Source organism: Ischnura elegans, chromosome 10 (assembly GCF_921293095.1).
Source record: "Ischnura elegans chromosome 10, ioIscEleg1.1, whole genome shotgun sequence".
Lineage (NCBI taxonomy): Eukaryota > Metazoa > Arthropoda > Insecta > Odonata > Coenagrionidae > Ischnura > Ischnura elegans.
Genome location: NC_060255.1, coordinates 49,628,812 through 49,641,987, shown reverse-complemented (window position 1 = coordinate 49,641,987; position 13,176 = coordinate 49,628,812). Strand labels below are relative to the sequence as shown.

Sequence of the window (13,176 nt, the reverse complement as noted above, 5' to 3'; positions counted from 1 at the left end):
TATGATATCGACTAATAGTGAGTAAGTTTATAACAAAGAATACAGGTAGTATGAATTTTCAATTTCATAAATGTACTACCAAATATTCCATTTACAGGATTACAAATGGTTAAAACAATGGCAATGAAACCTTGTTATTTAAGTCCACATTTCATCAATAGTTCTAAAGCTCATGAAAGTAGAAAAATTGTAAATTTATGACCACAACTGAATGCAAGAATGGGAAACAACAATATGCAAACCCATATTTAAACGCATATACGAACACATCAGGAGATATTACAGGAATATTCCTATTTAATTCATAATATCTCTTTTTGGTACCAACCCAGCTAGCACATTATAAGTCATTGAGATAAGGTGAAAGGAAGAAATAAGGAAAGCGCTTCTCAAGTAAGCTTGTTATGGGTTTCTTACGGCCAGGCCGACAAACATCCAGAGTAATGGCAAAATGGATGCTAAACTTTCAGCACTTCCGTAGATGCTGTTATTATCCCATCGTTTCAGAGTGTTTATTAAAGCCTTTATGTATAAGAATAATATTTTTATTCTTGGCGCTTCTATATTATGAAGAGAAATAACATCATACCGCCATAATTTCAAAATCATTCACATTTATGAACTGATGGCGAAACGACGGTCGTAAGAAAAACACACAATTTCACAAGAATAGCGACGTAGAATAATATAAAAATGCCGGATGGAGCATCTAATATACATATTGTAGTCATCGGGTGATCAAGCCATAAATAAAAATTCATAAACATTAAATTACGTAGACCTTGACTAATTTCAGTTTTTCTACATAATTAAACTTTAAAGTGGTAACTACAATGTCCTCTGCCATCAGTTGCCGTGGTGTAGTGGTTAGAGTGCAGAACACCGAATATGGAGGTGGTGCATTCGATTCGCCCTGACGTTATTTTTTTTCTTTCCGCCGCAAGGATAAAGTAATTATGTTATACTTTATATCCTCACTAGCCCGTCGCTTGCAGTTATTAATTTTTTTCTATTTACGGGAAAATCTGTTATCAGTTGTTAAGCCCTTATAAAGACTCGCTTAATTTCACCGGCAGCTTTTAAATTCATGTCGGGATGAACCGCGCAGCATGTGTAGTACGCTGTTCAGCCACCTTTGGTGCTCCAACAGAAGCGACTTACGTTGCCTGAGGATATTTGACGGCATTCCTTACCTATTCTTCCCTAACATTTTACCCTAGCCTTATATAAGCCCCTTAGCTTGCGATAAGCTGCTTATCAATTTTTTCCGTAAGATAACCATAATAAACAGTTATCTCTCTTACTTTGCGCTATCTGGGAGGGAAATTGCAAGTCACTATAGAATATTCCTGCTATCTTCTCTGATGTTGCCTCTCTCTAAATCTCAGGCACAGAATATCCTTGGGATACTCCTGGGAAAACCCGCGAATATTCTATTGGGCTATTCCCATGATATCCTTAAGGGCAGCCATAGTAGTATATTCCAAGAATTATTATTATCGGGAATACTCCTGCATATTCCAATATCCCCTTCAAAATATCCTTAGCATTTCATACGATATTCCTCTGCTGTGTGAGTGGTGTTGATTTAAATCTGTAAGTACAAAATGAAATTAATTCGACTTGCCTGTTTTTCTGTCTCATTGGGCTCAAATACAATAATTTCATTTATTGGAATGTAATCCTCATTTTCTTGTGCAGTTCCATCAATTGACTCCACTCTGAAAAAGTTAAACAGATAAAATTTCAATATTTCAATACAAAAATAATAGGGTGGGGAAAAATATCTCTTGATTTAATATATGTATTACCAAATGATACATTTAAGTATAGAAACATCTCATTTAGTTCTGATTCATAAAACCATTTTACTGCTCAACCCACAAACAACTCATTGTTTGCAGGATGAGCAAATACTTCATCTGCTGCTTCATGGAAATTTGCAAGATTTCAGATTTTTTAAATGTTTTTATTAACTTATTTTATTCAATGTTTCTACATTTTTTCTGAATGCTGAATACATATTTGAAGCTTCAATCCAAAGAAGAATTATGCTGGTTGAATATTAGGTATTTTCACAAACCAAAAATAACAATGCTATCATATTAAGAAGACCAATAAAATGGCCTGTATAGTATTTTTCACACATTCAACAAGGGCTGATACATCAGCCTGGTGGAAATAAAAGGATAAATAGTAAATCCGTACGGAGTGGTTGCCCAGCCAATGTGTTGACCCTTTTGCATTGCATATTGGTATAGCCAACAAAGTTTTTCCTTCAAAAATTAAAAAATCACTGCCAGTGATTGCTGCCAATGCAAACAATGAACACGGGTGTACCAATACCCCAGGAGATCCAGGTTAACAAGGGATTCTTTTTTTTTTAGGAACATTAATCAACCCTCTGGTTTATTAACACAGTGGCACAGTGAGAATGGGGAATATTGTACTTTTTCATTGTGTATATTAGTATGGAGAATAAGACACCCCCTAACCTTTCCAGTTAAAATATAAATTTTGGGCCACACTCACCATATAAGACTTGTGAGATTTTATGGGGTTGAAAAGAAGTTTTATGCACCAGAATATATGGTACCTCACAAAATATTACCATAAGGAGCAGCAAAAAAAATTAGAAATAAGAGAAAATTTAAATGATAATTACTTGACTTTAGCCCTTTGCTGAAGATCACCACGACGAGTGATGGTCACTTCAAAAGTGCCCACATTTTCTGGTACTGCCACCGTAGCTGCTCTGAATTCAATGACTGCTTTCCTGAGTTCATCTGGTTCCATAAGCTTCCCAATATTAGGAGCATTTGGATGCTCATTAATTGTGTCATATACCTAGATAAAAAAATAACAACAGTATTAAGCAGAGAATTGTACGTTCACATCAGTGCAGAATAACAGAGGTGTTAGAAAAGGATTAATAAAAAAGCTACTTGAGATATAAGGACAAGACAAATGGAAAAGACTAGAAAGGTATCTAAATTCTATAATTGAGAAGTGAATAAATTCATACAGATTGGAATCACTAATCCCACTTGAAGCATAAATGCATATATTCCTTTCATCAAATCCCATACTATGGCAAAAATTGGAATTCTACAACTCATTTTGCAAATGTGGAAAAACTGTTAAACCCTAATAGCCAATAGCCAGAGCTAAAACCATATACATTCAACCTACCTACTCTACAAGAAAAGTCATATGGTTGCGAATACTGCAAGAAAAAAAATTAGGTATCATGGAAGAATAATGAACTCAAGGCAAAATTCATTGCTATAAAGGTGTATTTAATTTACTAAAACTATCATATATTTATGCTAATATTTTAAATATTCCATAAATAAATAGATGGACTGTCATCACAGCTTACCTAAATCAACTGAAATACAAATATCCAGCAGGAATTAAGCATCACTTAATTATTGCAATGTACAATATTTGATACTAAAAAATTATCGTTTATTCACAAAAAAAGCTAGTCAAAAGCAAAGAAGTAACCCTATTTCAAGAAATGAATAAAAATAACATTAAAAATATGCAAAAGCTTTCAGTGAGGTCATACAAGGAATGAAACAAAAAAAGGTACTTATCCCCAAAGGAAAAATCTAGATCCACTTAGCTATAAATTTCACCATGAAAAATTGGTGATCATAGAATTAAAGTAATTATTTAGCATCTTGCCCAAGTTTCCATCAGCACGTTGGCATGATAGCACCTTATGCATCTTGAGACAGCTCATTCAAGCAAACTGTGCACACACATGTATTAAATGCAATACACAATCAGCAGATCTATAATTTATACAAATCAGTGCACGATTTCAACTAAAGCAGCTCTACTACACACATGAATACACTCTGGTGGAACAAAGAATACTACAAATTTTTACAGTATGTATTTGGAGAAAAAATTATATGACTGTTATCTTTGGCAAAAATATAATTGTGTATTTTCATTGACCACCCTGTATTGGCTTATCTTGTGCAATGGTAACAAATTTATTTGAAGTTAAAGGGTGATACAGTGGCCTAAGATTGGGGTTGTCCAAATCAGATATAAAATTATAAGTCAGGAAGAGAATTTAAGAAAGTATAAATTTAAAAAACCCAAAAATTACCATCCACTTTTCATGAGTTGATGATGATATTACAGTGAAGCCTCCAAGAGTTGTTCTGTGACAGAAGGAAGGACATATAGAACTCTGGCAATTGCTCGTATCACTAGGCTAATCTCTGCCCCCCATTTACAACTTAAAAACCCAGGCCTTTCCATGTAACGTTGTCACTTGGACATGAATCGTCAGAAATATGCACCTAGACATACCCTTTATTTAATTTGGCTCTCTGAAGACCTTGCTGGGCTCCTTCTTAGCAGAGCTCATGTGCTTTTAATCTGGCAACATTGTCCCATACCTCTCTCTCAACTCATCTACCTGTCACAGGACAACAAGGGCAGGGGCACAGCTATAGGAATTAAGTCTAGGAGGGGTTTTAGGTGCAACTAATGCTGAACGGTCTGAGGGGTATAGAATACCTACCCACCAGGATAAGTGAAAGGTGCGAGGGCTCTCCCTCAGAAAACTTCTAAGATAAATGGTTCAAAATGGAGAGTTTTACGGCTGTGTGAAAACTTCGATTTTTTGTTTGGGAGTCATTCCCCCCCCTAACATTAGTTGCAAAATTTATCTCATTAAATTATTATTTAATAAAAAAAATTCTCTGCACTCTGGGGAAGGGGGGTTTTGGGGGATAAACCCCCCTCTCACTGTGCCACTGAACAAGGATATTGTGTGGATATTAATTTAAATAACACTTCAAGTACATCAATTGATTTTAGTCATAGCATACCGAGGCAAAGACTCCACCACTGAAATATTTTTAAAACAGACTAAAGAACAGTTACTTCTCAATGCCTAAATAGTGCGTAGAACTTGTGAGAGGGAAAAAGAGTTGAGGAAGAAAAAAGTCTAAACATACAAGAAAACACCTCTCCAAAAAAATAAGATTTTAAAATGGATAGAAAGTTGAAATATCCACATTATTGCAATACATGGATAATCTCATGACCATGAAGAATAAGCCAAAATTGGAGATAAAAAATATACACATTGAAAAAATTCCATAGCCCCTGGAACAAACTGGATGGGAGATTGTGTAGAACTAAATGCAGGTATATAAGAGTAAAATAGTTGTTACTGCTCTTCGTCTTTCTCTCCAGCTTTTCCCGTAATGAGATGCTGTTCCTAACTAGTTGCCTCCAAGTTACTCAATGCTGGGCATCTTTCAGTCGAACCCTTCTTCCTCTAATCATTCTCAACACAGTCCCTCCACATTCTCTTTGGTCTTACCCTCCTTCTCTTCCCTTTTACCAGCAAATTTCAAATTATATTACCCACATACTCCTCATTCCTTCTTAAAATATGGTTGAACCATTTCATACTTCCGTGTCACACCTATCTTGAGATCCCAATGACTCCTGCCCCCCCTATCATCTTATTCCTAAACTAATTCTATTTCCAATTTATTCAATTAAAATAGTTGTTGTTCACAACTGCAAATATTAGGTGTCACATAAACTTTCCATTTTCAATTTCCCTGATTTCCAGTCCTTTTCCTAAAAGTCTTTTAAGTCCTTTTAATTCCCTCACTTAACATCAATTGCAAAGCAGATGTTTAGGGATTTTATGAAAAAATGAGCCAGGTTTACTGTGAAATAACTCAAGCAGTGGTAGTAGTGGCAGAAATGAAGTCAATTACTGCCAAGTCAATGCTTCCAGCCAGGAACAATAATGAAATGTCCACCTTGACCTTACACTTGTACACAGCAACACTGAGAGCATTTAGCCATGATTTCATCTCTTTGCCTCAGGAGGTTTTCCATGGCCATAACCTAATTTCCCTGACAATTTCACCACTTCTTTAAGCAGTATGAATCCTAAAATATGCATATGTTAGGTTTCTAGACGATCAGTTTTCTCCCAATTAATCTAACTGGCAAATAAAAGGACTAAACAGAAAAATTCAGTTAAAAAAGGAATATAGGTGCTAGCACTCAGTAGTTCAAGTGAGATTAGGTGGTATGGAGAGAATACATCACAGAGATATGTACAGTAAACCACACATAAAGAACAACAATTTCATATATGTACATACATAAGAATGAATTCCTTATCATGCACACACATTATAAACATCAGTATGGCTAATGATGGGTAGAAGCAGTGGCTTAACTATGGAGGGGGGATGAGGGGATAAAACATCCCCCAAAGCCTAAGAGAAATAAAAAAATATTTAAAACTATTGTCTAATTTGGACATTTAATAACTGCATCTGCTTAAAGTTGAATTTATAGTGCCAAAATGATATAAAATGTATTGCCACACATGTCATTTTTCAAAATTTTTCCCAGACCCCTCCAATTGCCTGGGGTATGGGGGGTGTTGCCACCCCTGGCCATACCATCCCCTCCTTGTTATGCCATTGGGTATAAGGACCATCTAATATGTACAAAACTATTTTTGGGAATTAATATTTGGCATTTCAATATTTTTTAAACATGTTAAGGAACTCTTCTTGGGTTTTCAGCTGGGCCATTAACTCCATGTCCTCCAGGATTTTAGCTCCAGACTCAGGCACTCTCCTCAGAGAAATGAGTGTGAAGAGTAAATGATCAGCTGATATTTATACCTCCTATCTCAGCTAGGTGCTGCATGGTTTCATTCGACATTGTGGAAGTTTACTGCACACGACTATTGCCTTGAGTGGTCAAGGCAGGTTTCCAGGTGCCACTTTGTATAAGTAAATGTCAGTATGTCAAGGGGAGTATTTTGGTTTTATCGAAAAACATACGGTGATCAAATTCAGTGTAAAAACCTGGCTACGTGCCTGCATCCACTTTGACCAACGTAGGCCACTCCACATCTGCATGGCACAATGAAAACATCTGGCTTCTTGACTCACATGGTGTCCTTTGCCCTTACAAAGATGCCTCTGAGTTTTGGTGGTGGTTTGTGAATAGCTGCAATATTATGGCCTCTCAAGTGTATTTCTTGCATCATTGGATCCTATGGAGCCTAGCTGTATTCAATTTTGTTTCTGCAGTGATCCAAGAAATTTTTTAACAATATTGCATGTCTTTAATGATATGCTTTCATATCAGATTCCTTTTTTGTGTTTTGGTAGTATGTGCACATCCTGAAGCAGTAAACTCTGTGGTTCCATTTCATGTGCTCACACTTTCTGTCTGCTATCTCCATGTAAAATAGAAGGCCCTGAAGTTTCTGTACAAGGGCGTACCCAGGATCGAAACTAGTGGGGGGGGGGGGGGGAGGGGCAAGCCATGGCTGTTCAAGTTGTAGGTAAGATTTATGTATGGAAAAGGTGAATGAAATCAACATTTTAAGGAAACTGTAACAGCTCTTTATTAGTTTTTGAAATTATTTGTTTGAAAAAATATTAGTTTCCTTAAAGAAATTGGCGATTTTTGCTTCTAGGGGGGGCCGGTTGAGTGGGTACGCCCATGTAATACCTGCTAAGTGGTCTCAGGACCCTCAGAATCACTTTCAGATATTGCAGCCAGCTTAGGTTGCTGCTAAGGACATTGTGGTAGGTCGCATTATGTTATATTATTATAGTATTACAGCTAGGTATATTTGCTGCCACCCCAAACCTGGAGAATGATGCTGACCAGATTGCTGCGCAAAGTGGGAACAGATGCATCTGGATTTTGGATTCCATTATGCATATTATCATAATAATTACAACCAGTCCACAAAAGCTAATATCACATAATTGCTATTTAAATTTGATACATATAATTGCTACAAATTTTTATTGCAGGGCTATGATGAAAGAGAATACAAAAGTCCATAGTGAGCAGAGGATATCAAGGGGTGCAACCCCCCAAAATGCAGGGGAGATATAGTCCTAGGTTACTCTCTCCAAACGAACATCCCCTAAAATATACCTCCTACCCAAAAAAAACCTATTTTATGGTTACAGTCTAGGTGTATATGGTCTCAGCTCCAGGCAGTTCAAACTGTAGCAACACAAATATACTACTTTTCACAAAGTATTTCTTGACTTCAATGATCATAAGAAACTTTAACACTAATCAGGGGCGGATCCAGGATTTTGTTCTGGGGGGGGGGGGCACAAGGATATCTCGTGATACAAAACGAACGTAATGATAATGGGACCGTATTAAAAATATCGCATATTTTTAAAGGTCTGGGGGGGGGGGGGGCATGTGCCTCCATGCCCCTCCCCCCCCCCCCCTGGATCCGCCTATGACACTAATGAGCAAACAGTGTGATATGACTCATGTGAATGTGCATGTAGTTCAATGAAAAATGGAGAAAATATATTGAATCATGTTGTATATGTACACATATGGTGACAATTCCCAGAAAAAAGAACCAGAATTTCTTGCATTTTAGCACATTTGTGAGTGAAATATACACAATTTTACATATAGAGTGCAAGTGCATTTTTCCTTGATAAAACCTCCAAAACAAAACAACTACTGAAGGAACAGGTAGTGTGAAGGAAGAACATCACCACCAGAGGAGGCTACGAGGGGACATATTTATTATAAAGGGGAAGGATTTGCTAATGAGCAAAAAAGAATTCTTCAGAAAAGTATGTCAAATGGATGTGAGATAGGTATATTGTTTAACATGTTCCCTGCCACGGATTTTTACACGGATTCACCCATTCACCAACATGTTTTTTCTTTTCTCTAACATACTACAACAATTTGGAAAAGCAAATGCATAAAGATACGTAGTTCATCTTCTGTGCAGAACATCGAGAATATATACGTTCACACAGTTCACCTATTTCATTTCCAGCATGCTATATGTACATAAGATGATGAGATTTAAAATAAGTTTTTCCTTATCTCCACAAAAAATAAGTTCCATGCTGCCTTTAATACAAGGATTTGCATTTCTTTACTTCACAATGCCAACAACCACCACTGTTCAGTACCATAATATAGCTTTTCATCAGAACATAACAGAAGCTTAAGACAAAGGCCGTGAATAATCTGAGACTAAATTTGCCCACAAAAACTTAATGCCATACGGGTGAGTCATGCATTTTGAGGACAACAAGGATACAAATATAAAATATTTACATAGAGATGGAGCCATAAAAGTCCTCAGTGAAGATTTACTAAAGCTATAACAGAAACTAGCCATGCAGTAGCCAAAAGAGACATTCTATGTCTTGCTTGAACTATTAAGTCCTCTTGAAATCAGGTAAGAGAGTGTAGTAAAAGATAAAAAAATTGAATGCAAGATACATTAATATTTAAGTTAAAATAAACACCATACAAATTTCAATTATGTAATGAAAATATAAAATTTAATCTTTGTGGGCATACTCGAGATTAATGGAAAAAACTAAGTAACTACAGACCAGGCTTCACTACAATTAAAATAACTGTAAGGAAAATGATCCTTTCTTACTGTTTTTAATGGCTTGTCTAAAAGCTGAAATCAATAAATTATTTTTATCAGTAAGAATATTTAAAAAAATAGACTAATTATTAATATTAAATGTTAAACAGATAATGAGCAATAGATTAGATAACCTATTTAATTAATAATAAACAAATTGACAGTATTCATACAGCCATTTCTTCAGCATTCCAATCTTAATACCTATCTATTTTTGAAACATGTTTTATGCAGCATGAAATGTAGATGTTTATACTCTCAAACCAAATTTTATGACAAATCACTTTAAATAATGCGCAGAGTACTGTTAAATCAATGATTAAAAGCATATAATTCACATAAATGATTACCGTGGAAATGTGAATCCTAAGATTTAAGCATTATATGAATATGATTGGAGGAATTTCTTCTTTTTCCAAGAGCAAAGAAAGGTATAAAAGTTATTAGATTTTTGGATAAATGGACAATTCATGTAGGAATGTAGAACCTAATCACGCAAATATAGAACACAAGACGCACTGATAAGCTGCACTGATTACTCTACTACATCTGATAAATCTATACAATTCACTGACAAACAGCACATTTTTGCATCAGATCACACTCTTCAACAGAATGAAGATAACATTGAATTGATGTTAAATATGTGATAAGTATGCCAATTGCTGGTACTACTGAATTTTATTAATTAATAAAGACAAGAATTCAATGATTAAATTCCAATTATAGTGAATTTAAATACATATCATGCATTTTGATGATAAACGTTATTTTCTTTTTTTTATAGACAAAAAGAACAACCTTATAAGCCAGAGGACATTTAACTTTTGACTGGAAGTCTGAAAGGCAAGGAAAATAAAATAACTTGGAATTAACTTAAGATGTCGATCAAGATTTCATTGAAAATTGATACTTTATGGCATATAAGCATATTCTTACATTTAACTTAATTACTTGAGGCAAAGTATATGCTAAGTGGCCAAATCACAAATGCTTCTCATACAAGTGAATGATTAACTTTTCTTGGATGCAACCTTTTATAGAAGACATTTGCTTAAAATCTTTCTCACATCAAGTAACAAATTTTTCACAAATCAAAATGGTGCCTGAGATAATCTTTCATCTAATGTTGGATCAGATACATAAATGAATAAATTAAGCAACTAATCAGTGCACAATACATTTTCTCATTTTTCCCAAATCATTTAAAGAATTTTTTTTCCCCTGCCTAGAATTACAAAATAACCATACGCATATCCTCTCTATGTAGCTCATTACAATTTTTTTCTTGACAAAAATTTGACTAATATCTTATCAATAAAATTAACACAAATTCCAGTTCTCTTTTATATCCAGTTTTCACAAATTTCAAGACATAATTGGGACTAATTACTTAGCTTACAGTAACATAAATTAATTGAAATTAAAAAAGAAATACATACCTCCTGAAGTTTTAGGCTAAGTTTTGGTTGTGTCTTGCGACCACCAGTGAAACTCCTTACAGCTCCAATTCTGTACCACATCCGGGAGTGAGGCTGAGAGTCAACAAGCCTTTAATGAGAGTTTATGGTAATAATTACTATTTCTGTGAATAATGACTCAGTAAGATGAGTTACAACAGTAAAGTGTTCTCAGGCTTCACAAATTCAATAGCCAATCAATTTTATAGAAATAAACTTGTCACTCATTAACTCAAGAGAACGACAAGAAATCGTTTTTCCGTCACCCTATCAACTCGCACACAGAGAACATACTGGTCATCCTATCCCCATTTTAGCCATCATCTTGGCAGAAATGGAAAGTGGGTTGCATATTATCAGGATAGAGATCAGAGTCACACAACATTAATATAAAAATATGGAGTTTCTCCTCACTGGAGAACTAGATTTTTTATCTAAACTTTTAAGGAGAATGTCATTTATAAATGTAAACTCACTCTACAGTGAAATTATATGCATTTATATTGATATGGCTCAATGAATCTCATTCTAATTTTTAGCCTCACTTCAAATTTAAATGATAACTTTCTGAATTAGCAGTTTGAAAGCATATAATTAACATCTGCACTTCTTTATATTAGCATTTGCTTTTTTACCATTTTATGATAAATGAAATATTAGTCTCAGAGGAAACATTGTGGATACGGCTGTTAGGCTGTGAGCTATTTTATAGGTAAAGTAAATATCTTACCTTGAGGCTGCAAGTAATGCTGCATCTTCATCTGAAAGACCAGGGTACTTCTTCACTTCCTTCACAAATGCAACAAGTCCATCCTTATCGAGGTTGCCATTGCGGAAAAATGTCTTTCCACCCAGCATTCTTTCTCCTTTCGGATGTGGAATGTTCCATGGAACGAAATATTTCAAACCTTACTCATACATTCAAAGAATTCATAAAAAAATACATTTTTCTTAAAGTCTTTAAAATATGTGACATGCCTGCTTTAGGGTAAGTGACTTATTGTTAGATCATGAAAAGGATAAAGTTGACAATAATCATTTAAATATCCTCCAATGCATTGGATGAAAAATGAGCTTCCATTATAGTTTTCAGTTCACAACAAGAATTAAGTCACTTATTGATTCAGATAGCCTGTATACACCAGCCATGTAGCCCCGGAGGGTTTCAGCTTAAGCTTAGTTGAAAGCTCTGAAAGTTTTTGAACTTTCCCAAAAATACTGCGTAACATTGCAAAATTAGTTAGCATATGATCATAAGCATAAAACTGCTATTGTTTATAAATTAACATTTATACAATACTGCATAAATGTCTTCATTAAGTGGTCCCTAAACCAGTGGAATTTTTTCACTTTTGGCATTTAAAAGGGAATAGCTGACTTGCAGTAGTAATGAAACAATTTCTGGCTATGTGCCTGGCATGCATTAAAATTTTGCTATAAAGTATTTTCATTGATGACAATAAAATGATGAAAAGTTAGATTAAAGGTCATAAATGGTTCATGTAAGAAAAAAGGCACAGGCAGTGGTGTAGTGAGGGGGTACCCCGAAATATAAATCACACTAACTTTGCATGACAAAATAAAACCAAATAATGAAAAATCATGCACTTACAATAGATTTCTTTGAAAAATAAAGTTTTTTAGATTATGAAAAGTGCTAAAATTAGTTAAAAACCCTCTACTTAGTACCCTGTTTTTCAAAATTTTCCCCCCTGGTTTTGAACCCCCCCCAAACGAAATACCTGGCTGCGCCAATGGGCACAGGATACAAATTAAACAAAATTTTGGCATTAAATAATTATTGGTTGATACCTTCAGAGTTTCCAGTCAGCTGACCAGCTCCCAATTCCAACTGCTTCTTTCCACCAAAACCAAGAGCTGAAGCCCCGCAGCACTTCCAGGTTTTGTCTGCCATGTACGCCAGAATGACAAGCAGTGGGAAGAAAAGCAGAGTGAGTGCTGCTTCCCATATGTCCACAACATCGGGTGTGACAGCAACAAGGATAACCAGGAGCCAAGCGTAGGCAAACAAGCTGAAGATGGTGGTGACACCGAACACCTGGAAGATACAAATGAAAAATGCCAAATGTTAATCATCACTCAAAATACAACAACTTAATGACATCAAAAACACTTCCAATTGAACATAGTTACTCAGATCTTATAATGAAGTTTTAATGTGGCAGAAAATTGCTATGGATTTAAATTCCATCCATGGGCACAAATCGTCCCATTAAGACT

At 35.2% G+C, this 13,176-nt stretch overlaps 1 protein-coding gene across 5 annotated transcripts in view; it reads right to left on the bottom strand.

Moving 5' to 3' along the window:
- Positions 1–13,176, bottom strand: part of LOC124166505 (sodium/calcium exchanger 1-like) — a 331,828-nt gene that overhangs the window by 16,559 nt on the left and 302,093 nt on the right. For 2 of the 5 annotated variants that reach the window (XM_046544036.1, XM_046544037.1), the window contains 6 exons: positions 12,748–12,994; positions 11,666–11,801; positions 10,918–11,026; positions 9,485–9,508; positions 2,666–2,847; positions 1,628–1,721 (listed from right to left, as the gene is read on the bottom strand). In XM_046544036.1, the coding sequence (XP_046399992.1) occupies positions 1,628–1,721; positions 2,666–2,847; positions 9,485–9,508; positions 10,918–11,026; positions 11,666–11,801; positions 12,748–12,994 (792 nt within the window). The remainder of the gene's footprint in view (positions 1–1,627; positions 1,722–2,665; positions 2,848–9,484; positions 9,509–10,917; positions 11,027–11,665; positions 11,802–12,747; positions 12,995–13,176) is intronic. The other 3 variants (XM_046544038.1, XM_046544039.1, XM_046544040.1) reach the window with 3 other exon arrangements.